This window comes from Agelaius tricolor, unplaced genomic scaffold, assembly GCF_023055355.1.
Source record: "Agelaius tricolor isolate 1412-34295 unplaced genomic scaffold, bAgeTri1.0.p SCAF_31, whole genome shotgun sequence".
Classification (NCBI taxonomy): Eukaryota; Metazoa; Chordata; class Aves; order Passeriformes; family Icteridae; genus Agelaius; species Agelaius tricolor.
Window position 1 is genome coordinate 1,976,520 of NW_027269291.1, and position 27,039 is coordinate 2,003,558.

At 41.2% G+C, this 27,039-nt stretch overlaps 1 protein-coding gene and 1 long non-coding RNA gene across 7 annotated transcripts; one reads left to right on the top strand and one right to left on the bottom strand.

The window, feature by feature from the left end:
* The first annotated feature begins 53 nt into the window (after positions 1-53).
* BRCA1 (BRCA1 DNA repair associated) lies at positions 54-21,672 on the top strand. Of its 2 annotated transcripts, XM_071451065.1 has the most exons (22): positions 54-629; positions 1,088-1,187; positions 1,645-1,698; positions 2,050-2,130; positions 2,664-2,752; positions 3,102-3,247; positions 4,652-4,754; positions 5,624-5,669; positions 6,134-6,261; positions 6,719-9,988; positions 10,673-10,758; positions 12,460-12,638; positions 12,817-12,971; positions 13,396-13,721; positions 13,962-14,049; positions 15,188-15,265; positions 15,714-15,754; positions 16,539-16,622; positions 17,023-17,077; positions 19,084-19,157; positions 19,536-19,596; positions 20,559-21,672. In XM_071451065.1, the coding sequence occupies exons 2-22, from the start codon at positions 1,108-1,110 to the stop codon at positions 20,660-20,662; spliced, it is 5,328 nt and encodes a 1,775-aa protein (XP_071307166.1). In that variant the 5' UTR covers positions 54-629; positions 1,088-1,107; the 3' UTR covers positions 20,663-21,672. The 2 variants fall into 2 exon arrangements, with proteins under 2 accessions (XP_071307166.1, XP_071307165.1); XM_071451064.1 differs by lacking the exon at positions 54-629 and having other exon boundaries at positions 1,099-1,187; positions 4,655-4,754.
* LOC139601836 (uncharacterized) lies at positions 3,247-25,426 on the bottom strand. Of its 5 annotated transcripts, XR_011683032.1 has the most exons (7): positions 24,912-25,426; positions 21,593-21,667; positions 20,495-20,658; positions 19,180-20,150; positions 12,563-12,604; positions 4,277-4,379; positions 3,247-4,210 (listed from the first exon to the last, which is right to left on the bottom strand). It is a non-coding gene; the product is annotated as an uncharacterized lncRNA (long non-coding RNA). The 5 variants fall into 5 exon arrangements; XR_011683034.1 differs by lacking the exon at positions 21,593-21,667 and having other exon boundaries at positions 3,247-4,379; XR_011683031.1 differs by lacking the exon at positions 20,495-20,658 and having other exon boundaries at positions 3,247-4,379.
* Positions 25,427-27,039: the final 1,613 nt, after the last annotated feature.

Below are 27,039 nucleotides of genomic sequence, written 5' to 3' on the forward strand. Positions count from 1 at the left end.
AGCCAATTACAGCCAATCAGAGCTAAGCAGGCCGGCCCGGCCCCGCCCCGCGGAAGGGAAGGAGCCCGTCAGGGAGCCCCGCGGCTTCGGATTGGCTGCGCGTGGCGGGGCGGGAAGGGCGCGAAACGCGGTGCGGGGAGCGCGGGGAGCGCTGAGGGGAGACGGGAACGGCACCGGAGAGCGCCGAGGGGCGACGGGCACGGCACCGCCATGGCCTGGCCCTGACCTCCCTGTGCCAGCCCTGCCCTGTCCTGGCGCTGACCGCACCGACACCGGTGCTGCCCCAATACTGACCACGCCAGCCCTGCCCTGACCGCCCTGGCACCGGCACCGGCCTGGCTCGGACCGCACCGGCTCGGACCCCACCGACACCGGTGCTGCCCTGGCCCTGACCGCCCTGGCACCGGTACCCGCCTGGCACTGATCGCACCGGCCCGGACCGCACCGGCCTGGCTCTGACCTCCCTGGCACCGGCACCGGTACCCGCCTGGCACTGACCGCACCGGCCCGGACCGCGCCGGCCTGGCTCTGACCTCCCTGGCACCGGTACCCGTCTGGCACTGACCGCACCGGCCCGGACCGCCCCGACGCTGCCCCGGCCCTTCCCGCGCTCCCTCGGCCTGTGCCCGGTACGCTTCTCCTCATCCTGCGGTCAGGCCTCGCTGCAGGGCCGGTCCCGAGCGGTTTCTCTTTGCTTTCAGCGTTCGCTGTGGGCTCGCAGGCTCGGGTGGGGCCGCCCTGGCTCCTCGGCATGACCCCTCTGCCCTCGGCTCTGCTGCTTTCCCAGCCAGCAAACCCCTCGCCCTCGCTGCTCTGTGTGGTTTTTTATGAATTTCACTGAATAAACTCTTTCTGGGCGCTCCTTTGTGTCCAAGACTCGAGGGGTTTTAATTGCAAACGTTCAGAGTAAGAACCCCTCTGTACCTCTGTACCCGTCTGTAAAGCATTAGGTAAAAACACTTTTTTAAATTTGATACCATTCTGCAGTTCGAGCAGAGCCGTGGGGGAGAGAGCATGGTCGTGGGAAACAACAGAATTTTTTGCAGAAACAAAGCTGATAATGTTGTTGTTTTTTTCTTTCCTGTAGACTGTTTTTGGATGTGAAGGATGGACTTCTCAGTGATTACTATTGGACAAGTACAAAATGTGCTTTCTGCTATGCAGAAGAACTTGGAGTGCCCAATATGGTACGTCAGAGAATAATATCAGTATGGTTAATTTTTTGGAGATGTGTTTTTTATTCTCATTTCTTTGAAAATGCTTTGTCAATTCCATGGCTGACCAGAAAGCAAAGAGATTTGTACTTAGAACTAAACATATTGATGTTCTGTAAGGCTCAAATGAGAAAGTGCAAGAAAAAACTTACATTTTGCTCTTATATCCTATATTTTGCTTTTCTGTTAAAACCTGAATGTGTCAGTCCTATACTCAATAGGTGAAAAATTTATCTGATTGGATTAGAGGGTTGTTTGTAAAGCTGTGTGGCTTTTGTCCCTTGTCTCTGAAAGGTGAATGAGGTCTGTAGTTCTTTAATGTTGCATTTAATATCTTGCATTTCTTTAATGCAAGCAGATGTTGAAATAGCAAAGGTTCTGGCTGAAGTCTATAACCTCTGTGCTCTTGTTTTTGTTTCCCTCTCTGTAGCCTGGACGTGGTGCAAGAGCCTGTTTCAACAAAATGTGATCACATTTTCTGCAGGTAGGTTTGAAAACTTGCAAGTGCAATGCAGTTTTTAATTTCCCCATATAATGGTTTGGGGTCTATCATTTTTTTATTCCATATATACCAGTTTTAATTCTGTTTCTTCAGTGCTAATCATGTATGTATGCTATGTTTTGATAAGTCTGTGTGTAGCTACTTGAGGGGGAAAAGCCAATTCTGTAGAAGGGAGAAATGCAACTTGAAAATGCATCAAAGGGGATCAGTTAACTCACTGTAAGCCCAGAACAAGAATGCATCCTTGATTCACTAAGGGGTGAATGTGTGCAGTCACTTTTAGGGACAATAATATCCTTCCAACCATCACAAGTGTTCTTTCTTCCTTTCCAGATTCTGCATGTTCAAACTTATCAACAAAAAGAAAAAAGGTGTGGTGGAGTGTCCTCTGTGTAAGACTGAAGTTACCAAGAGGTGAGGAAATCACCTTTGTGAGGGGCTGGGGGATGAGGTGTTTGAGCTCTGAAGAAAGAATAACAATAGGCTTAAAATATATCAGCATAATATATTTGTTTATTTAACTATAACCGTAATCAATTTTTATTTTATATTTATTAATTTATATTTATTTTTCTTCTGAAATACAGAAGGGGTTTTTTAGTAAGCTGCCTATTCCTAAAGGAATAAATGTGGTGTCTTTCCTCAGTGTGAGCTTTTTCCAGGTGAACACACCTCTCTCAACAAGTGTCTGTGCTGGATTGATGTTTAATCCTGCAACTGATTTCTCTCTGCTAAACCTGTATGAGAAAATGATATTTTGTGGTCATTTCAATTCCCAGAATAATGGTTCTTTGGGGGGATTTGTTATTCCATGGCAACAATTTCTTCTTGTCTCATCTTCCACTTGGAAGTTTTACTCCTTTTCTGGTTCAGCCAAAATTCTAGAAATATTTATAGTTAGCCTGTTCATTTGCCTTAAAATAACTGAAGTGCTGATGTTATTTCAGAAGTCTGAAAGAAAATTCCAGATTTAAGCAGCTCATTGAAGGACTGTTGGAAACTATCCATGCTTTTGAGCTTGACACTGGAGTGAAGTGTAAGTGTTGTGAATTTATGTCCCCAGTTTGGTTTTTTTTAATAAAGTTTTGACATATCATGATTATTAAAAGGTATCCCATTCCAAAATAACTAGAATTAGATCTTGCTAGATTATCTATATAACCAAAATTAGTTGGAAGGACCAAGATCTTAATTGTTACTTGAAGAGTGCTCAGAAAGAATAATCAGACCAGAATAATTCAACAAATTTCCTTTCTTGGATAAATATTTTTCAGCTGTATATGCACTAAGTGCACAGAGTCTACAAAAATCCATTTCATTAACATATCATGAGTCATACTCAGTGTAAAAATGTGTCATTTTTCTAACCTAATACCATGATTTAGTTTTAAAGAGTCATCACTTTCCCAAAACATCCACGGACGCCGCTGCTGCTGAGTCCCTGGGTAAAGAAAGTTCTGTCATCCAAAGTAAGGGCTTCAGAAACAGGAGGAAAAGTGCTAAAGGAAATGGGCAAGAAAACTTCACCTTGGTAACTGCTTTTTCCTGTTTTATTTCTGTGGATTGGTTAAAAATGTCTTTGGAATGTATAAAAGTGGATAAAAGAATGAAGTGGGAGATTTTGGGCTGATCTCAGATTGCTGTTTGATCTGGGTAATCTGGACATGGACATCTGTATATTTTTGTTTTCCTAACCTACTTGAGAAAGATGTTTGCATAAAAATGACCTGAACTTATACATAATATTGCCATAATACATAATATTTTTATTATGTATTAATAATAATATTAATACATAATACTGGTACCAAATAATACTGGTACCAAAGCCAGGATTGAAAACTTCCCCCTGCTTGTTTCATGAGGCTTTCTAGGGTTTTTACCTTTTTGGGAAAAGAGTTTTTACCATTTTAGGGGCAAGGGGTTTGTAGGGTTTTTACCTTTTTATAGGGGCAAGGGGTTTGTAGTGTTTTTACCTTTTTAGGGGCAAGGGGTTTGTAGGGTTTTTACCTTTTTAAGGGCAAGGGGTTTGTAGGGTTTTTACCATTTTAGGGGCAAGGGGTTTGTAGGGTTTTTACCTTTTTATAGGGGCAAGGGGTTTGTAGGGTTTTTACCTTTTTAGGGGCAAGGGGTTTGTAGGGTTTTTACCTTTTTATAGGGGCAAGGGGTTTGTAGTGTTTTTACCTTTTTAAGGGCAAGGGGTTTTTAGGGTTTTTACCATTTTAGGGGCAAGGGGTTTGAAGGGTTTTTACCTTTTTAGGGGCAAGGGGTTTGTAGGGTTTTTACCTTTTTAGGGGCAAGGGGTTTGTAGGGTTTTTACCTTTTTATAGGGGCAAGGGGTTTGTGGGGTTTTTACCTTTTTATAGGGGCAAGGGGTTTGTAGGGTTTTTACCTTTTTAAGGGCAAGGGGTTTTTAGTGTTTTTACCTTTTTAGGGGCAAGGGGTTTGTAGGGTTTTTACCTTTTTAGGGGCAAGGGGTTTGTAGTGTTTTTACCTTTTTAAGGGCAAGGGGTTTTTAGTGTTTTTACCTTTTTAGGTAAGGGGTTTGTAGGGTTTTTACCTTTTTAGGGGCAAGATCACAGCTATGTCTCAGGATTCACAAGGCATTACCCAGCTTGGGGTATTTGCTGACTGTCCATGTTTCTGTTTCCATCTGCTTCATGCTGGATAGAATATTAAACAATACAGAATGTAAGGTCAAGCTGCTATGATTTGATCTGTTAAATGCATGGTGCATTGTTTTTATTGTTTCTATTTCTATTCTATTTCATTGCTGCTGTTAATATTATAAATTCCTTCTCTTGTGCATAGAAGCTACCAATGCATATGAACCAAGTATTTCTATCAGCCCCCTGTTCAAGTTGAAATAGCTATGAATTTTTTTTTTTAATACCCCACTGTTGTAAATAATGATTCCTTTCTGTTTTCCTGGCAGCAGGAAGCTAGTGTGAATATTCAGCTGGCAGATGCCAAAATGTGTCACCCAAGAAACCAACCCCAGAAATCTGGTTCTCAAAAGGGCACTTATGTGGAGTTTGGTAAGATCTGTTCTAAATCCACACGAATTTTTGATCCTGTGTACAATGCTTGCAAAGTAATGAAAGGTGCTTATGTTCAAAGTCTTTATCAACACTAATTTCTACTTAACACCCAAAATTACAACAAAGAGACAAATTATGGAAAGTTCCAAGTTGGCAAATCCAAAGAGTTTTTTTACATAATTTTATCATGGCAAATAATGCTGCTGTAGAGAGCCCTTAAGCCTTGGTGTCCACAGTCCAGAGAAGGAATTTACAGATGTGCAAAAAATTACAGCTAAAGGTAACCCCTGTTTTCTGAAGGATACTAAGCCTTGTCACAGTGCTTGAGATGAGGATGAAATCTATTTGAGATATTGATATTTTTTTGCTATCTATCCTAGCTTTTCAGAATTTTACTTTATCTGGTGTTGACTGCTATGAAAAAAAAGACAAATGCCTTGCATAGTTTATTTTTTATGCTGTTCCTTCAAGGAAGGAATTGAGTTTGTTTCTTCACTTTTCCCCTTATTGTCTCTGCCTGGAGGCATTTATTTGAATATATTTCTCTAACTTCCAGCTCAAAATTTGAAATACTTGTAGCTGCTTTGTGTATAAATTTAGAAATGAGAAAGTAACTTTTAGGTGATTAACTCTTAGTTACCAGTCACTGTATTTAAACACAGCTTGATGCTGGAGCCATGTACATAGTTTTACATGGAAATCATTAAAATTAGGTAAAATAATTCACAACTGAACTTGGTTTCATCTGCTAAAAGCTGAAAGCATCTAGAAGGGAGTAGGCATGTATGAGATATTCAGAAAACCACTGAATCTGGTTATCTTCTCCTGAATCATTCCAACCAGAGTAACAGATTATTTGTTTTCAGGCTCTGAATCATCTGAAGAGTTTTTTAAACAGGCAACCAAAACTGGGTGAGTAAAGGTGATAAAGGAATTCATATTTTCTACAGACAGTAGTTCAATATTCTCATTTCCTGTGTTCCAGTTTCTTGGCATAGGACTGATATAATTCTTAAGCAGACAAATGATTTTCAACTTTGAGGCCATCAGGGTAGCATGGGGAGCTGAATTCCAGCAGTTTGCCATATTACATGCTTTAAAAATTATTTCTAAATGTTTTGTTGTGGACATAGATCTTCCATAGAAAAACAGGCACTGTGCTTTTTTAGAAAGTAAATAATAAATTCAGGATTGCATAAGAAAATCTTTCAAAGAAATGGCCTGCAGCTCTGGAGAGATCTGCTCGTGGTGTCAGTTGAGCAGCTTGACTTCTCCAGAAATTATTTCAGAGAGCAAAAAGGGAAAAAACAATATCATCTTCTATTCTGTCTGGTATGGTTTTATCTGTAATGAAAGTAGATTCCCTTTCCCAACAGGTTTGAAGACAAAGGAGCTGTTCAGATTTCTCCTCAAGTCAGACTGGAAGAACTTGAGAAGAAAGGCAATGAAAATTCTTGTCATGCACAGCCTGACAAGCTGGGTGCCAAGGAAATAACACTGCCAGGTATCTTGGGTGTGTTGTTATTTTGGTGACAGAGGTGATTAAGGCTGAAAGAGATCACAAGTTAACATCTTTATTTCACATTATTTTTTTGTACAAAATTGCTCCCAATCTTGTTTAATGTAGTTCTGTTGATGCCTGCAGCTAATACAAGAATGTTCCTGATACAAAATGTGGATGTTGTATCCACAGGAACAGAAAGGAAGAAAAAAAATACAAGACTTAATCTATTCTATGTGAGTTGTATTACACATGAAAAAGCACTGGCTGGTAATTCATGTAAAAATTTAGTAATATGATCTTTCTGCCTTTCTCTAGGGGAAGATTGGTGCAGTGTAATATTCTGGTTAGTGGAGAAATGAGAATAGTTTTTTTAAAACAAAGTAGCCATTAAGCTTGTTCTTGTGCTTGTGTGTGTAAAATAGAGGTTAATAATTTATTATACCAATAAATCTAACAGGTGAAGGTGATTTCTCAGAGGAATGTTTGAGCAAGAAAAGCTCTCAGAGCATCACTGAATGTGCCAAACCTGACCAGGTGAATGTGGCTGGGTGCCAGAGTTCTCCTTGGGATGCTCTTGCTGTGGAGCTGCTCCCAGAGCAGTGTGACAGAGCAGGGGGTGCCAGTCCCACCCTGAATGGGGACACATCACTCTCTAAGAGCACAGAAGAAATGGAGCAACAGCAAAGGCAGCACAGCAGTGAAAACCAAGAGTCTGGTTTAGAAGATGGCTCAGAGAAGAGGCTGGATAAAAGCAGGGAAATGGATACTGATGTACAAAGTGTGGAAGCTGCAGAGGGATATGAGCCTGAGAATGACTCCTCCCAGGACAAAGAACTTTTACCTCAGGCAGAGCCACTTGACTCTGCCCCCCTGAATAAAGTCTCCACAAAGAGACTGAAGCAGAGCATTCAGAAAGTCAACGAATGGTTTTCCAAAAGCAACGAGATCCTGTCTGCCAGTTCTTCAGGGGAGGAGTCTGCTGCATCAGCTGATGTTTCAGGTGAAGGAGATCTGGGTTTGTCAGATAAAGAGTCCTGTGTTTCAGGAAGGACTGACCCTATGGCAGAGTCCATGGGAATTGCAGCAGTGGAAGGAAAAAAAAGGTGGTCAAAACAAACAGCAGAAAACATCAAAGACAAAATATTTGGCAGGACATACAAGAGAGGGAGGAAATCAAATCCCCCTTCTACCTTGAGAGACGTTTTGCCTGCTAGACAAAAGGAAGATGTGGCTGCTGCTCAGTGCCTGAAGGATTTCAGCAAGGACAGACTCAAACGAAAGAGGAAAACTGCCCGTGTCCTGCAACCTGAGGATTTCATCAAGAAAAAAGATACAGGAAAGGCAGATGGGGGCCCTCAAAGTGGCAATGGGGGCCTTGGAGATGCTGGAAAGAAAAGCTGTGATGAAAATGTGGCTGCTAATGAGAGTCACCTCTCCCAGAACAGAGCAAATAATCCATTGACAGAACCTGAGCAAGGAGGAGAGCCCACATGGAAAAAAGCTGCTGAGAAGGTCCCTACCCAGCACTGTGATGGGGAAGCAGAAATGTATAACTGTGATCAGAAAAGCACCAAAAGGAGAAGTTCTGCAGCAAAAAGATGCAGGCATTCTAGCAGAACCATGTGTGCCCTGCAGTTGGTGGTGGACAGAGGCTCTGGTTTTCCTGATGCAGCTGAGCCACAGATTGACAGCTACCCAAGCAGTGGAGAGCCCAGGAAAGCTGGTCCTGAGCAAAAGCCAGGCAGACACAGCAGAAGGCTTCAGTTACTCTCTGAGGAAATGGCAAAAGAAACAAGGGAAGGAGTAAAGGGAGGCAGAAATAACAGTGATCATGGAAGGTCTGTCTCTGGAGACCAGGGGAGTGTGGCAGCTCGCTCTGCTGAGGGCACTGACCTGGGTGAGCCTCAGGAGGAGCTGAGTTACAGGCCAGTTACTAATTTGGAGGGAGGGGATCTGCAGGCAAATGAAGTGCAGGTTAATCTAAGGAATTTATCTGGCACTGCAGGAACTGCAAAGAGTCTGTTCAGTCCTTCATGTCTGCCTTCAAACTGTGCTTCCACTGTGCCTGATACAGGTTCTCAAGACAGTAAAATACTTGGTAGCCCCCTCCTCCTGCAGCTTCCTTCAGTGTCTGCTGGGCAAACTGCTTCTCCCCAGACTGAGGAGGTGACTGGATCAGCCACTGCTTCTCCCCCACAATGTGGGCATGATTCACAACGTGTTCCAGGGGATTTCAAAGCTGACAAGTTGCCAGTGGCTAAAACTGTTTTGGAATTGTCTAAGGAAGCTGAAGACAGTGACTTGGACACACAATATCTGAGGAACATATTCAGGCATTCCAAGCGCTCCTCCTTCAGCCTTTTTCACACTCGTGCCATGGCAGATCCTCCTTCTGAAACCTTCAATCTGTCATGTGCTGCTCAGGTAGAAAATAAAGCTAGCAAACAATTACAACCAGAAAGCTTGCAAGAGGAGAAAACAGCTGCTCAAAACCTGAGCAGGGCTTCTGAGAAAGATGAAGAGGAAGAGAAGCTTAAGACCTGTGAGTCTGCACATGTTGATCCTGTGCCTTGCTTTGCTGTCAGCACAGGGGAGCACAGGGGTGACATTTCACAGGCTGCAGAGGAAGGGACTCTGACACCAGCAAGGGCAGGGACTGCTCAGGCTGAGCACAAAGAGGGATTGATGCAAGAAGAGCAGGGCAATGAAAAGCCAGTGTCAAATGAGACAGGGATAGAAAGTGAGCTGAGACAGAATCCCACTGAAAGTGATGGAAGCCAGAGTGATCAGAGTAACACAGAGGAGCATGAATCCAGACAAAATGATTTAAACACAGGCCAGGAAAACAGCTTCAGTTCAGATAGCAATCAGGCAGGAAAGACTGAAGTTGTTGATTGCACAGAACCAATTCTACATTTTCAATCCACATCAATGACTTGTTCTGCAACTTGTCAGCAAAGCCCTGCTGAACTCACTAGGACAAAAAGTAGCAAAAGAGAAAGAAAATGTGCAAAGGGGGATGAAGAAGAAGCAGCCCAAACTGTTAGCACAGCTGCAGAGGCTCTGGAAGAACCTCTTGGAGAAAATGGTGGCCTTACAGGTTTGTCTGAAAGCCCCAATGCCTTGCTGTGCTCTGATAGTGACACTGAGGAGAGCTCCAGCTTCTGTGACATTGATAGGAAGGAGCAATCTGCAGTGTTTGTAAAAAGTGCCAGTGCAGAGCTGCAGAGTAGGAATGCACATTCTAAACCAAGAGCTCGCAGGCGGGTGCAGAAGCTGCCATCTTCAGATGAAGAGGATGAGGATGAGGAGTTGCCCTGCTTTGGGACGTTCATCTTCAGCAAATCAGCCAGCACACCTGTGCAGGGTGAGAAACAAGGGGCACCTGTGGGGGCAGAGTGCCCAGGGAGCCCCGGGGTGCAGCCTCTCAGGGTCAGGAATGGTGGCAGTGTTGTGCAGAAGGTGCCAGAAGCTGCCCTGAGCCATGCCTGTGCTTCACCAAGCCAGGAGTCAGAATGCTCTGTCAACTTGTTTTCTTCCCAGTCCAACATGTCTGAAGAGTCACTTAATGGAGCACAAGAACTGAACAAACATTTACCACAAGCTCAGGTGTCCAAACCAATGAGCAATGCAAGTGAGAGGAAAGAAACTTCTCAGAATTCTAGTGGAGGGCTGAAGGAAACCAAAGATGAAAGCCAAGAGGACCCAGACATGGGAGCAAACCTAGGTACAAACAGGATTTTTCTCTCTGCAGCTGTGTTTGTAATGTCCTTACAACAAGGGTTTTGGTGTGGGCATGGAAGTTCTGTTCTGTATTTAAGAACAGAACTCTTCTAGAAGAATCTATCAGTCTTAATCAAACAAAAACCCCCCTCAGTGGTTTATTCCCTGAAAATTATGTTCTCCCAGTGCTCTTTGTTCAGAGCACAAATAAACAGACTGACTGTCTGATGGGAGTTCATTTGTGAGGGCAATGCTGGTTCTCTTACTGCAATGGGATGCTTCCATTGTCAGCAAAATTTCCCAGCCTATCCAAGCTTTCTCCCCAGATGAAATGTTTGTTGAAATTTGCTGTAGAATTTTGTAGTGAATATTTTGCCTTTTTTATGGCCTTTGTAAATATTTAGGGCTCTTTCCTCCCTGTTGAAAGCGAATTCTGTTGAAACACTGAATTCTGTTTACTTTGCCATGTGTGTGACATGGTGCTCTTTGAAATATTCACTTAAAGGAAATCTGTCCTTCTAATTTCAACATTTTAAAAACTTGTCACTTCAGTGTTATAATTTTTTAGTGCTCTAAAACTTCCACATGCTAAGTAATTCTGGATAATGTTGGTTGGTTGTTTTGTTGTTTGGTGGAGTTTTTTTCTTTAACCAAGGAGGTTTGGGGTTTTTTTTCTACCTTCTTCAAGGTGAAGCATCTGGATCTGACAGTGAAATAAGTATTGTAGAAGATTCCTGTGGGGCATTCTCTCAGGGTGAGATCCTCACTACACAGGTGAGTGAGTTATGCACTGAGGGCAGGAGCAGCCTGCATTCCAGGAGATAAGCAAGCTGTGAAGTCAACACAGTGGAAAATTCCTTTCATCAGAATTCTTTATCACTGAATGACTTCCAAAAGCATAATTAATGAAGAGCTGCAGAGCTGCTTCTATGCCATTATTTGTCCAACTTTTCCTCCCCTGGTGACCTTACACTGCAATGGCCACAGCTTATTATGTGCTATTGGTTACAGGGCTTAATTATGGGAGCTGCTAATTAATGCATCTCCACCCTTGGCCAGTGCTGGAAAAGTCAGCTGCCTATATTTAAAAACTTTAATGATAAGAATATATAAGAATTTGGTGATAAGAAGTAGATTTATTACAATATGATATTTAGAAGCAGACACTTGTCTTCCTTGTGTAAAGATTAAATCAAATCATTCCATATTAGAGTATTGTAGGTACCAGTCCCAGCAGGCAGTGTCTGATGAAAGGTGTGTCTGGCAGGGCATTTTTTGTCTGCTGTTAAAATCCTGAATGCTCTCAGTGGCCTGACTTTATGTATTGGGTGATGTAGGATTTGGGCTGGGGGTTCTGATAAAGAGAAGTAGAGAAATCAAATTGAGGCTTGGGTTTCTTTTGTTTTGCTTTGGGGTTTTTCTTTGTCCTGTGTGACTTTAAGATAAATCTTATGGCAACTCTGTCTTCAGCATTTTCAGCCCTCTGGGCTTTATGGATGTCCAAAAAGAGTGAATTGAATTTTTGTGCTTTAGGGCTGTATTGGGTGATTTGTGCTCTGGGAGTTCAGCTGAGGGTTAGGGGCTTGGGAGTTCTGTTTTTCTGTTGGGTTTCTCTTTGTCCTGTGTGACTTTAAGATAAATCTTATGCCAACTCTCTCTTCAGCATTTTCAGCCCTCTGGGCTTTATGTACATCCAAAAAAAAGGTGAATTTAATTTTTGTGCTTTGTGGGTGCTTCTCCTGTTTACAGCACCAGTGGAATGTGTGGACACCCCAGCTCCTCCTGTAGCTCCATGGATGGATTAATGGCTCTGGGGGTGTGGGATTTGGGGTTGTGGTGTGGGGATGGTTTTTCCTGTTGGCTTGGGAGTTTTTATGGCTTCAGTAACAAAGAGGCTCCACACGGTGCCAGTGCTGGAGCTACAAATGGAATATTCAGTTCTCTGGAAATTGCTTCATCATGTAAAGGGTTTGGGCTTTTAAAAAGGTCTTTTGAAAGCCTTTGAGCTATTCTTATGCTGCCTGTGGCATGGTTTTGATCATGTAATTTTTGAGGAGGAACATAAGGAAGAATATTATGAAATGTTTTAGTTCTTTAAATGATCTTTGGGGCTTTTAGTAACTGTGGAAAATGAAGACTCAATTTAAAATTTAATTATGAACATCATGGATTGAGCTGCTAATGGAGTTTGGACAAAATTACTTTCATATAAATTAGTGCAGGAATTGTGTTGTTTTCTGATTGATTAAACTCTTGAGGCATCTAACCTGAAATAACATGACTGGCAAAATGAGTGTGTTTGCTTCTTGCATGGGATGTGTGAATTATTTATTCCAGCAAAAGCACCACAATCACCTTTTCAACATGTGGCAAAAGTTGAATTCAAAACCGTTTTGCTATTTCTAATTTTCAAGTGTTTGTTAAAGAGGTGAATGCTGAGTTTGCTTGTGTTGGCATCCTTGTGCTCCTTTGCAGCAAAAGAATGCTATGCAAAATAGCCTGAAAAAGCTTCAGCAAGAAATGGCTGCACTTGAAGCAGTGCTGAAGCAGAATGGGAGCCAGAACTGTGGAGTTTTACCTGTCCAGAGGGAGCTGCCACATTCCAGTACTGAAGAAGGATCTGAAATGGATCAAACAAGAGAAGAAAAAGACAAGTCAGTGGTTTTGTTTGGAGTTTTGGGCTTTTTTATGTTTATTTCTAAATTTTTATTAAAAAAAAAAAATCCTAAGTATCCCTGAGCTTCTGGGAAATTACAATAATTTCATTCTTGCTACATTTTTCTGATGCTTAAAAGAGTGAAAATGTATTAAAATCAGCTTCCCTCTCTCAAGGTCCCCAGAATTGCTGCTTTCAGCTTCTAAATCCTCTTTAAGGAAGAGATCAGATCTGGAGAAAGGCCTTGAGTGTGCCAGGGCTCCACAGAACAAAACTCCCTCTGAAAAGACAAAACCTGAGCAGGAGCACAGGCAGTGTCAGCTTGGAGCAGGTAACACTGGAGAGAAACCCAGTGCATTTTGATTTCTGCTGGTTTGCTCCTGTCCTTTTCATGTTTTTATATCTTGGCAAGACACAACTTTTTCCTGTATTTTAATTTATATATTCCTGGTCATTTTATGGTCATTTTAGAAAGGTGTTGCTCCTTTGGTAGCCCAGCTGTGTGGCTGCTCATCAAATGGGGTGTGAGAGCTTTTTGACAGTAATAAGAGTTTTTCTGTCTCACTTCTAAATTCAGACACAAAGTTCACCAGGTATTTTAGTGTCTTGGCTATAGGTCAGGAAAAAGTAATGTTGGAGGCAAAGATGGGGTAAGAAACACAAAAGGAGAGGAAGTAACTGCAGAATTTAAACCTTCTGCCATGGCTACAAGAAAAATGCAGTTTTCTCAAGGAATAATTTCTTGTTTCCTTCAGAAAATGCAGAGGAGCAGAACTCTGGGACCAGGCAAAGCAGTGCATCTGTCTCATCAGATCTTTTTGGAAATGGGACCCAGAGTCCAGAGAATTCTTCCTCCTCTGTAAGGCCTTTAACCCCTCACACTGCAGAAGCCACAGCTGGGCCTGCTGTGGCTCAGAGCACTGGGAAAAGCTCTGGCCCAGGACACAAATTGAAAAAAAGTGAATTTTCTCCTGGACCTGTTCTGCACAATGCAACTGGGAAAGAAAATGCTGCAAATCCAGTGGGGACCAAGAGGAAAGAAATGTCAATTGTGGTCTCAGGTCTAAATCACAGTGAGCATGTAAGTAGATTTCAGAATTTGGAGATTATTTAGTTAATAATTCCTGATTACCACTGTAATCCTCAATAGAGAGATCTCTAAGTGTAATAAAAGTAATCTTGCAGGAATTGCAGAAAACTGTTACTTTAAAGTAACTATCCTATTAAATTATGCTCCTAAAAACTGGGGCTGTTTGGGGGGGTTAAAACTGTTCCTAACTATTATTTTCTTAACTCTGGTATTTTCTGAACTCCTTTTCAGTTGGTGGTCCAGAAGTTTGTGAAAAAAACTCAGAGCACTTTATCCAATCACATTACTGAAGGAACAACCCATGTCATCATGAAAACAGGTTTGTGGGGAGCTGGGGGACCAAACCCTCCATTGACAGACCTGATAGAATTTGACCTTCAGTGTAAACACCAAGCAGACAGGTCAGCAATAAATTTAATAAATTGAAGGAAAAGGTATTGATTGTTTTCTCTACTGCAAGTTTTTTGTCCAAGCTTGTGAGTTTTCTCATTCTATTGCAGAGAATCAGTGTGAGGGCACGTTTTCCCCTGTGTAATTCAAAGTTAATGTTGTTTGCTATTTGTTTCTTCAGCTGTTTGCTCCTGATGTTCAGGTGTTGACAGCACACTAGTGTGAAGTAGTTCAAAACCAAGCAAAAAGAAACAAAGATAGTTCCCAAAGAAGTCATGCTTTTTTATTGAATCATTTTCCAAAGGGCTCACAATTGGTCCATGTGATGAATTTCTGCTCATTTCCTTCAGTTTAATAACATCATCATAGTGGGTTTTTGAACCTTTGTATAGTTGTGAGATTTTACTGCTGCACTTCTCTGCATGTAAAAGCAAACATTCTTTGCTACCCTGAGCTGTGGCTTTTTGCTAATGGCAAAACTAAAAGGGGTTTTACTGTTGTTTGGCAAAACTAAAAGGGGTTTTACTGTTGTTTGGCCACACTGAAAGGGGTTTTACTGTTGTTTGGCCAAACTGAAAGGGGTTTTACTGTTGTTTGGCAAAATTGAAAGGGGTTTTACTGTTGTTGAGCAAAACTAAAAGGGGTTTTACTGTTTGGCAAAACTAAAAGGGGTTTTACTGTTGTTTGGCAAAACTGAAAGGGGTTTTACTGTTGTTTGGCCAAACTGAAAGGGGTTTTACTGTTGTTTGGCCAAACTGAAAGGGGTTTTACTGTTGTTTGGCAAAACTAGAAGGGGTTTTACTGTTGTTTGGCAAAACTAAAAGGGGTTTTACTGTTGTTTGGCAAAACTAAAAGAGGTTTTGCTGTTGTTTGGCAAAACTAAAAGAGGTTTTACTGTTGTTTGGCAAAGCTAAAAGGGGTTTTACTGTTGTTGGGCAAAACTAAAAGGGGTTTTGCTGTTGTTTGGCAAAATTGAAAGGGGTTTTACTGTTGTTGGGCAAAACTAGAAGGGGTTTTACTGTTGTTGGGCAAAACTAAAAGGGGTTTTACTGTTGTTTGGCCTGCAGATGAGGAGCTGGTGTGTGAACGGACCCTGAAGTATTTCCTGGGCATTGCAGGAGGAAAATGGGTGCTTGGTTATCAGTGTAGGTATCACTGCTTCTGGAGCTCTTTGCCTCCCTTCTGCCAGGAATGCAGTCCTCACTTGTTGCAGTAAAGATAAAGGATCTCTTCATGCCTTGCCATCTGATGTTTTGCAGTGTTTCTTCTAAATACTTCAAAAGAAATTGAAATTAAGAAACACAAGCAGCAATATCAAGCTTCTTACTCTTGTGAATGACTTACTCTTACTGTTTCTGCTCCCCACTGTGGCAAAAGCCTTTTGTCCCTCCTAATTTAAATCTTTGTGATTCATGGCATCAATTAGTGTAAAATTAATATTATTTCTAAATGGTAAAAAAATCTTTAAATATTTTGTGTTATACCGTATTCCTTTAGTACAAATACCTTCAGTTTAATGTAGCAATGAAGTCAGAATACTGGAAGTACCATTTTCCTGGATAAAATGACTTTTCTTCTGATCTCTTTATTTAGGGATAATTCAGTCTTTTAAAGCAGGAAGAATACTGGATGAGGTAGGTCTTTTATCTTGAGTGAAATGTCAGATGGTTAAGAAATGCTGTTACATGATGGACTTAGGAACTTATTTGTGTTGTATGGACAGATACTGTCCAAACATTTAATATGGAATTTTAGCTCTGAAACCTGGGGTTCTGGACTTAGGAGTTTATTTGTATTGCACAGACAGATACTGTCCTAACATTTAATAGGAAATTTTAGCTCTGAAACCTGGGGTTCTGGACTTAGGAGTTTATTTGTATTGTACAGACAGATACTGTCCTAACATTTAATATGGAATTTTAGCTCTGAAACCTGGGGTTCTGGTTTTACCAAATCCATCTTTAGGCCCTGTGCATTCATTGTGTTGAAGACATAATGAGTTCCTATTACTGTTTAACAGGTTATAGACATTATTTTTTATAAGTGTTCCTACTGATATTAATAGGTTATAGCATAGAGCAAAAGATCTAATCTTTGCTTAAGGAAATAATGTTATCTACAGATAATTTCTAGCAAATGAGACTTTACTGATAGACCCAGTCTTGGAGTGTGCTGCTTCTTTTATTTAGTTTGCTAGATTACCATACAGTTTGAGTAAAATTTATTTAAAAATTGCCTGATGCTGCAGGGGTTTCATACTCCAGAATTTCTCTTGCAAAGCCTTTTAATTCATCTTCTGAATACACTCATAGATTTTCAGTTCTGAAATCTGACACCTTCCTGTTTTGAAGCAGAACTCTGACAGGAAAGTGTTCTCAGTCTCTTCACCTGTGGTTCCCTGCTTTGGTTGTGTTCCAGGAGCACTTTGAAGTCAGAGGAGATGTCATCAATGGGAGAAACCATCAGGGGCCCAGGAGGGCCAGACAGGCCCTGACTGAAAAGGTACAAAGCACATCAGGGATGCAAATTCTGTCCTGCTCTGCTCAGGCTGAGCTTCTGGAGCTTCTCCCAGTCTCTCTGTACACAGAGTTGTACAAATTTTAAAATCATTTTTATCCATGAAGGGTGAGCTCTGTCAGCAGCAGAGCAGATATTCTGTAAGCTTGGAGTGAATGCTGTCTTGTTATAACAGAAGGTTAGTGGTCTTTAATATTCTTTTAGTTTTATTCTTAAATTCTTTTGGTTTGTAGGTTACAAAAAGCTCTGGATATGCTTTGTGAAATAGTCCTAGCTTGATAGTGCAATGATATTTGCAATGAAAACAGCCAATAAAAAACCCCAGCATATAAAGCATTGTTCTTTAAAAACCCCCCATAACTCTGACCTGTTCTTTGCTTTTCAGATCTTTAAAGGCTTTGAGATCTGTTGCTGTGGGCCCTTCACTGACATGACTACAGGTGTGTCATTGGATGGATGCTTAACATAAAAATATTTGGAGGGACACTGTGCATGCATTCCCCAGAATTGTGCATTTGACCTCTTCTTGAATAATTTTTTACCTCTTTTCCTGTGTGGGGTAAGGTGTAGGTAAATCATTTTATCCAGTTCTAGCTCCAAATGGAGTGGAAATGTTCTTTTCTATTTGGATGTCCTCAGACAACCCCCTGGCAATTCTGCTACATTTCAAACTGGGCCTTTTATCTCATTCATCTCTGGATAAATTATCTAGGAAAGGCATTCATGTCATGCTGTCTGCTAATTGTTACTGATGCCCTTGATCTCTCATATTGGAGCATTTTTTCTTCTGTCTTAGTAAACAATTCCTAAGTATCCTTTTCCTAGCAGTTGACACATCCTTATTGCAGCCTCCTGTCTATAGGAGCAAGTGGTAGAAATTAAATTTAACAAAGCTAGAAGTTAATATATAAAGAAAAAGCTGTTCAGCATAGCTTCATTTTTTTATTTTTAAAATTTCATCAACTACGTTACAAGTTTTTGAAAAATTAATTCTTTTTCTACTTCAAATATTTGTACTTGACTTCCCATTTTTTATGGCTTATTCAGCAGATACTTTGATTTATCCAATATAACTTTATTTTTGACTGGGTGCAATATACTCACATTTCTTGACATTTACAGTAATTGCTGCAAAGGATGCAGTGCTTTCACCTGCTGCAGTGATCCTCAATTTTGGCTCTTACACTTGAGAGACTTCATCTTCTTCACTACCAATTCAACAAATTGGTGCAAATTAAGTACTTTGGCTACTTTTGTTAATGAGAGATAATCACAGTTCAGACTTGTCATTTTTAATTTCCATTTCACCTCTTGCATCCTTATGAGAAGAGGAAATAAATTGTGACTTTTTCAGGGTTTGGTTTTGTGCAGAGCTGTCTGGAGTTGATGTTCCCTAGCAGGTTTGGAAGTGAAAAGATTTTGGTTTTTTTCTACTCACATCTTCTTCAAATGATGGTGGTTTGTGAATTGGAACAAACACTTAGGGAATAGTGTCAGCTTCAATGGGATAGAAAACACTGAAGTGACTTGGCACTGTCACATTTTCTGAAAAATCCCTTCACCAGGATTTCTTCTCCTGTGTTTTGCTGCTTTGGAATGTGGAGATTGTTTGATTGGTTTCATGGGAATTGTTTTTATTTAATGACCAATCACTGTCAGGCTGTGTTGGGACTCTGGAAGGAGTCAGGAGTTTTCATTATCATTCTTTGTAGCCTCCTGTCTGTATCCTTTCTCTGTTCTTTAGTATAGTATAGTATAGTATAGTATAGTATAATATAGTATAGTATAATATAATATAGTATAGTTTAATATAATATAGTATAATATAGTATAGTATAATATAGTATAGTATAGTATAATATAGTATAGTATAATATAGTATAGTATAATATAGTATAGTATAATATAGTATAGTATAGTATAATATAGTATAGTATAATATAGTATAGTATAGTATAATATAGTATAGTATAATATAGTATAGTATAGTATAATATAGTATAGTATAATATAGTATAGTATAATATAGTATAGTATAATATAGTATAGTATAATATAGTATAGTATAATATAGTATAGTATAATATAGTATAGTATAGTATAATATAATATAGTATAGTATAATATAGTATAGTATAATATAGTATAGTATAGTATAATATAGTATAGTATAATATAATATAGTATAATATAATATAGTATAATATAATATAGTATAATATAATATAGTATAGTATAATATAGTATAGTATAGTGTAATCTAGTATAGTATAATGTAGTATAATATGGTATATAATATATGATTTAATATAGAATATAATATGATATAGAATATAATAGAATAATCAACCTTCTAAGAACATGGAGCCAGATTCTCATCTCTCCCCTCGTCGGGGTTGTCTGCAAACTCCACAGTGACTGAACTGATTTCATCTGATTTCTTCAGAGCATCTGGAGTGGATGGTGGAGCTGTGTGGTGCCTCTGTGGTGAAGCAGCCTGACCTGTTGACAGCCACAGCTGTAAGTGCTGAGCAGTTCTTACCTCCCACAGCTGCCAGAGCTGCCAGCACAGCCTGGCAGTGCCCCCTGGCTCCAGGCCTGGCCAGCCCTCACTGGGAGACTCCCTTGGAGTGGAGACATGATTGCTGTTGGCCACATCACTAATTTGTCTTGGAATTAGCACTGAGCCTTCCCTTCTCAGCTCCAAAAGCCTTTTAGTGACTGAGTAGTCACAGAATTCCTGGAGAGAAATCACAGAATCTTAGGAACTAATGTCTTTCTCCCTCTACTTAAATTCCTCTCTGAAATTAGCCCAGTTATTGCTCTCTGTAAATAGATATGAGAATTATATAAGAACAGACAACAACAGCATTTTTATTCTTGGTCTTAAAATCCTAGAATTCTACTGCAGTTGTGGTTGTGCAGCCAGATGCTTGGAAGGAAAACACGGATTATGGAGGTAAAGCAACATTTTTCTGAGCTGCTTTCTGGTACACATCAAGTGTCTTTATCACACCTGTCCTTTTAGTAGCTAAATATCAGAGGGTTGTAGAAAAATCAAAATTCTACTGCATGGAGATGGAAGTATGTCTTCTAAGAAAATCTAGAAGGACAAAGTCTATTGTTTCAAGAACCAGCAATAGTTTGAAGAGCTGCTCTGGCAGATGAAATCTCTTGCCTCAGTTGTCCTCTGTATCATCAGCTTTACAGAAACTTTTCTGATTTAATAGATTTGAAAAGGTGGGAAAGGGTGTCCTTAGAGGACCAGTAAGATCTAGGAGACAGCCTCAGATGGAACAAGATTCCCTTGGACTGAAAAGGTCATGTTAAAAAGCATTAACAGATGTAGTTTTGCATTTTTTTCCTTTTAAGCAAAATGCTCAGGAGAAGCCATGAGGCTTTGAAAGTGCAAGGGGGGTTCTGGAAGGAGTGGGAGCTAGCTGGGCTACACTGAAGTCCAACAAAACAGTGGAGCAGGATGATGGTGTAAAAAACCCAGCTGTTTCCATGGCACTGGAAAAAAGAGAAAATAAAAATGAGGAATGAGGAAGAACGGTCTGAAAACACTTCAGTAATTTTCTGTTGCTTCTCTTAATGAGACTCATTGCTTGTCACACACTCAGTGTGTCTGGGCAGACAGGAGCCAAAGCTCTGTCACTGAGATCCCAAATGAAAAGATAACAAGTGCATTCTTTAATTTTAGTGTTTATGCTGTGCTGTTCACTGCTTCCTGCTTGGCCAGCTCTGCTCTTGGAGCCCAGCATTACCTGCCTTGAAAGGCACTGCCACATCTCTGCTTTTTTAGCAAGCCTTTTGAAAAGCAAACAGCTTGTTCTGAAAGACATCAGTGGCCTCACCTTCAGCTTGTTTGGAGCTCTGGATAACAGCTGCATCATTTATTTCTGTGTCTTTGTCTTGCAGCAATCCAGCAGCAGAGCAGCGTTGCCCTGGTAACTCGGGAGTGGGTCCTGGACAGCGTGGCTTGCTACCAGTGCCAGGAGCTCAGTGCTTACCTCGTGTCCTGAGGGTGAACAGCAGCTCTCAATAATCATAAAACTACTGAAATGTTGCCCTCCAGAAGGTGGAATTACCCACTGTTCTTTAAAGCTTTAGGTTAGCTTAAAGGACTGTGAGATTATAAATGTTAAATAAATTTTAAAAGTTAGAGAATGTAGTGTATGGCCTCCTCAGAGAAATGGTGATGTGTTGTTTGCCACTGCAGCCAGTTCCTGTTTAAATACTTGGGGACAGTCATTTCCCTGGGGACATTATCCTCAAAAGAGGAATATTGGGCTTGGGGTTTGAATTGAAACATAGCTGCACTCTGGAATAACCTCTGTATTTTCATTCTGCTTAATTACAAACCCTGGATGCTATTTTGTGATTAATAATGCACCAGCCTTGGCCACTGATTGATTATGGTTGTGTTGAAAACTCTACAAACAGCTTTCCTGTGTGCATCACAGTGCCAGAAACCTAACCAGAAACACAGGTATGGTCCCCAGAAATGCAGTGGTTGAATCCAAACAGAAAGGAAGGCTTAAAACCAGGTTTAAAAGGCTTAAAATTTAGTACCAGTGCTGTCAGGCTGATTTCTAAGTGTATGTGGCACTGTGAAAGGATAATGAATAGATGCATTTTAGTATCCTGGTGACCCATGATAAGCCCAAAAATATCTGCTTCTAATAGTCCCTGCTTGCAAAATGAGGCTGCAAAGAAATTGGCTTTTTATGAAAGAAAATATCTTGCTTGTTTCTGTTGCCAAGCAATTCAATTTCATATCTAATTTTGTACTTTGGGAGCAGAACTGCTTGTTTAAAAAGCAAAAAAAAAATGTAGCTAAGTTCATAAAATTGTTTTGTGATAAGATGCTGCTGTCTTGGAAAGTTACAGAAAGTATGTTTATAAATATTTGAATGCACAGAATAAAATTATTTTGGCAAATATTTACCTACTTGTTTAGCTTTTATGTGAACCAGTCCCTCAGTCTGCATTGAGGCATGTGTGAAAAAACACCTTAGTCCAACCTCCTGAAATGGGGAAGGTAAAAAATGGAAATGAGAATTTCGGAGATGCAGTCAGAACTGCAGTTGCTATCAACCTGAGGAGTGGAAGTGTTATCAAGTCTCCTGCAGCTGCCAGGTGCAGGTAGGCTGATCAAGCATTGCTGCTGGCATTGTGAGAGCTGAAAGCATTTGCTGAGCTGCTGTTGCCTCCTGTGTGACAATTGCAGAGCCCCCAGGCTGCTCAGCACAGCCTCACCTCCAGCCTGCTGCTGCTCTTATCTCTGCAGCCCATGCTGGCAGTGGCTATTTGATAATCTACATTTCAAAGGACAGCTGGAGGCAAGGACTGAACACTCACTGCCTCACTGGATGCGAGGAAAAGGCCAAGCACAACTGCTTTGCTTTGTGAAATTATGAAATTGTCCCCAGATATTGATGCAAAGATTCTCTCTATCAGGTCAGGATGGTTGTCCACAGGAATGACACCCACGGTGCTGCTGTTCCTCCTTGGAGGTGATTAAATCTGTGGAGACTCTTTCTATAAAGCATTATCTGTGAACTTTCCTAGTGATCTCCACCTGGTCTAAGATTTGAGTGAAGTGAAATGATTTCCAAGCAGCTGAAGCCAAGGAATGCTTCCAGAGGCCAGGGAAGCTGCTGAGGCCTGTCCTGGAGCCCATGTGCACCTCTCCAGTCACAGAGTTCTGAGTTCTCTGTGGGTCTGAGAAGCCTCAGAGGAGACACTGGGGCACCTGGCAATGGCCCTGCTTTGGTTTTCAGTGGCCTCTGCCACAAAATTCCTTCCTCTGTCACATCAGTGCCCTGTTCCAAGCAGGTGCTCAAACCCCCAATGTAAGAAGTGACAAAGAACCCCTGATGTAAGGTGAAAACAAACTGAGAGTGAACCACCTGTCTTTTCCATGTGTTTACTCTGACCCTGGCTGATTTCTGCAGCTGTCAAGGAATCACCTCATTGCATTGAATCAATCAACCCATTGTAATCAATTAAAATGAATGTATGTATGCAAAATGGCAAATGCTTCCCTCAGCAAAGGCCTCAGGGGAACGGGGTGTCAGCAGCCATGCTCTGCAAAGCTTCTTTCATTTCTCTGAGCCAAAAAATACAAATGGTGAGCACTTCAGGACCTGAATATTAATGCAGGTAATTAAACATGGGGTTTTTTTCTAGCAGATGACTTTGTGCCAGGCCCTGGCCTGGAGAGGCTCCATGAGCAGAGCCTCCTCCCTGCTCTTGCCTGTGTTGCATGAACAGAGCCTTTGCCCTTGATTTATCCCCACAGAAAGGTGGGAAGGGGGGCACAGAGGACATCCTTAGGAAAGACAGCCATGTGCAAGCCCCAGATAAAATTTCCTCCTCCTTTTTGACTGTGCTGGTTGATATCAAGGTCGTGAACGAGCCCAGGGTGGTGGAGTGAAATTGTGACTGAGCCTGGCCCGTGGTTCCTGCTGCCTGTGCTTGTGTTCCTGGGCAGGGGCTGCTGAGAGCAGCAGAGCAGCCCCAGCCCTCTGCAGCTCAGCCTGGGCTCCTTCCCAAGGAAATCTCACCCAGGGCACTCAGCAGGGCTGGGCCTGGAGCTCCTTGGCCACCTGAGTCCTGCTGGGCTCTGGGGTGACACCAGTGAGGCTCTGGGGTGACACCAGTGCAGATCTGGGGTGACACCAGTGCAGCTCTAGGGTGACACCAGTGCGGCTCTAGGGTGACACCAGTGCAGATCTGGGGTGACACCAGTGAGGCTCTGGGGTGACACCAGTGCAGCTCTAGGGTGACACCAGTGCAGATCTGGGGTGACACCAGTGCAGCTCTGGGGTGACACCAGTGCAGCTCTAGGGTGACACCAGTGCAGCTCTGGGGTGACACCAGTGCAGCTCTGGGGTGACCCCTCCCCTGCAGCAGTGATCCCTGGCTGAGAGCAGAAACACAGCAATCATTATTATAACAAATAATTATTTGTTGTGATCCTCTAAAATTGTGGAGAGGTAAAGGAATGCCCTGTCTGTACCCAGGTCTGTCTGTACCCAGGTCTGTCTGTACCCAGGTCTGTCTGTACCCAGGTCTGCTTTCCCCACCCTCAGCTCCTCCTTTCCATCATTTCAGCTGCTGTGGGAGCAGGGAAAGGACAATTCTGCACTCTGGGTGCTGCAGTCAAAGCAGGACGCAGAAAGGGTCAGGGCTTTGCAGAGAGCTGCAGGGTGATCAGCAAATTAATGAGCTGCTCCCCCAGCCCTGTGCAGCTCTGCCAGCAGGGCTGGCATTGGTATGGGCAGCACACACTGGCACAGATGCACTGCTGGTGGCTTGGCAGGAAATTCACTCTCCCCCTTCTCTGCAACTCTCAAGAGAAATGTTAGCTGCAAGGCTCACTACTCAGATCTCTCTTAAATTCACTGACCACAGAAAAACTTTAATTTATCATTTAAAAGTTAAAAAAACACCCAATAAATTAATAAATATTAATTATAAAAATAAAACTTTAAAATTAATTCTAAAATAAAAATAAATAAAATTAATATTTCTGTGCTTGGCTCTTCTCAAATTCACTGACCACACAGAAATTTTAATTTAGAATTTAAAAGTAAAACAAAATTAAAATAAATAAAAATAATAAATTATTAAATAGTAATTATAAAAACAAAAATTTAAAATTAATTGTAAAATAAAAATAATTTATAAATAAAATTAATATTTCTGTGCTTGGCTGTTCTGAAATTCATTGACCACATAGAAATGTTAATTTATAATTTAAAAGTTTAAAAAATTAACATAAATAAAAGTAATAAATTAATAAATAAAATATTAATTATAAAAATAAAATTTTGAAAGTACTTCTATAATAAAAATCTAAATTGATAAATGAAATTAATAGTTCTGTGCTTGGCTGTTCTCAAGGAATGGGTACAGGATGCACTGAACAGCCTGCACCCCTTATGGGGAATGGCACTGAGTTTTCTCCCTGGGACAAGGGAAAATAGGTTTTCTTCATTTGCTAATCTAGAGAGAAAGTCTGGCAAGGAAAAAGGGCATCCTAATGGCCAATGGGATCAGGTGCTATAAAAACTATATATTTATATCAGCTATAAAAACTCAGCTCCCCAAGGAATGAACGCAGCTTTTCCACCATCAGCCTCTGAAATTCTGTCACAGTCCCCAGCCCAAGGAAAGGCTCTGGTTCCCTGCCTTGACAAATAACCACAACCACAGGTGAGACACAGATTATAGAGAATTATTTGATGTTTTCCTCACCCACACCTGGTTCCAGCCATGATCACAGCCTGTCAGCACTTGGCTCCTGGGGAGGCTTCCTCCTCTTCCTCTAAAGTATAAATTTTGATCTGTGTTTGTCTGATCCTGAGCTGGTTTGAGGTGTTTCTCTCACCAGCACCGATGATTTTGCTGCAAGGGATTTCTTAAGCTGAAATAGAAGCTCAGTAAATCAAAGCCTTTCAAGCCAGGAATGAGAAAGATGTGAGAGGGCAAGCAGGGAGGGAAACCCTCCACACACCTCCCAGGAAAGTTCCTGATGAATAGGGCAGGATGGAGAAAGGAATGGAGAGCTCATGGGAAAGGGCTGACCCAGCAGCCCTGCAGGGGTATAAATATCTGCCCTGAATCACTGCATTCCCCTTGGAGCAGCTGCCCCTGGGCAAACCCTGCCTGGGAAGGGCTTGAAAAGGATCTTGGCAGCAGCTCTGCCCTCAGGATTTCTGCTGCTCACAGGGACCCCCAGATGTGTTAGAAAGTCTCTTTTTTCCCAGCCCGGCAGTCAAAGAAGGAGTCAGAATCTTCTATTCTCATTCTCAAGATTGTTTATTGTTTCTTATCTATAAAATTCTTTCTCTGGCCTGCTGAGGTCTGTTCAGCAGGTCAGACAGAGGCACACTGGTGTTATCTTTTTATACTAAAAACTCCGTGTACATTATTTACCATAACTTCCCAATACCTATCACCTATGTTAGACAGTGAGCTTCTACCTTAAACCAATCCAAAAGTGCCAACATCACAGCAGAAGATGGAGGCCAAGAAGAAGAAGGAGAAAAGCTGGACACACCCAGATTCCTCCTGAATCCCCATTCTAAAAACCCCAAAAAATCTATTTTTCACCCCACGACAAGCTAATTATTATTATAATCCCTCCATCTTGCCTCCTGAACCCCCATTCTAAAAACCCCCCAAAAATCAATTTTTCACCCCGTGACAAGCTAATTATTATTCTACTTAGACTTTCGTGGCCTGCAGATCCTCATATAAGGTTGGTAATTTTTTCCACGGGTCATAATCAAAGTCACAGGCATCACTCTGAGAGGGGGGAGACCCTGGGGTCCTGGTGATGGATTTGGGGGCTGCTGGAAAGACTTTTCACCACTAAGAACTCACCACAGTGGCTGCAGTGGAGTCCAGACCAGCAGCATTTGGTTTTCCAAGGCTCACAGACTCAGTGATGCCACCCAACCCTGAGATTCTGTGATTTAATGCATGAATCCAGAGCTACAGGGCACCTTGCATTATTAAAAAATAATTATATAGTAATTAAATAATAGAGTTTGAAAACTGCAAGATCAAATCAGAGCAAAAATTGTGAGGCTGATGGTTTTGCAGCAAGTGATCTCATTTCATTCCTGGAAGGGTAGAAGTCTAAACAGTCTGGAAGTGGATATAAACATTACAAAATACACTGAGGAAAGATGCAAGAGGGGTAGCATGCCAAAAATTTTCAGATCTGCAATAAAGAACTACATGGGTGAAGTCAGGGGGATGACTTAGATCTGGTTATGTAACTATCAGTGTGTATTTATATTTATATTTATATTTATATTTATATTTATATTTATATTTATATTTATATTTATATTTATATTTATCAAACCTTCAGTTCTAACTCCTGTTGCTGCAGTTGCAGAAAAAATTAACTCTTAGCTGCTTTTAATTTCTTTTCATTTGATCACCCATTCTCCTTCCTTTTCCCTTGGGTCCCCTGCTTGTTAATCTTACAGGTCATGGAGCTTTATTAAAATAACACACCAGGAAGACATTGTTAATTATTAATAAAGGCTTTATAGATTTCTTTTCAATAATTTAAACTCATTATGGTCAAAGCTATTACATTAAACACCAGATCAGTTAGTGCAGATGGGATTGCTGACAGGGAATTGTCACTGTAATGTTATCCTGACTTGGAAGGTGTCCATTAATTAACACTTAAAGCCCAAGTTGGAGTCATAAGGGGTTTTTTTCCTTACCATCTCACATATAGTGATTTGTGGGAATCAGAAAAACAGAAACCTCCACAGACACTGAGGGATTTGATCTGCGGCCTTGGAAGAAGCTCAGATTGATTGATTGTAAAAATACAATACACAGATATTAAGCAGAAAAATCC

Coding starts and splice junctions, on each gene's coding strand:
- BRCA1 (XM_071451065.1), top strand. CDS start 1,108: ATGGACTTCTCAGTGATTACTATTGGACAAGTACAAAATGTGCTTTCT. Junction 10,759..12,459: donor GTGAGATCCTCACTACACAG/GTGAGTGAGTTA, acceptor GCTCCTTTGCAG/CAAAAGAATGCTATGCAAAA. Junction 12,972..13,395: donor GCAGTGTCAGCTTGGAGCAG/GTAACACTGGAG, acceptor TGTTTCCTTCAG/AAAATGCAGAGGAGCAGAAC.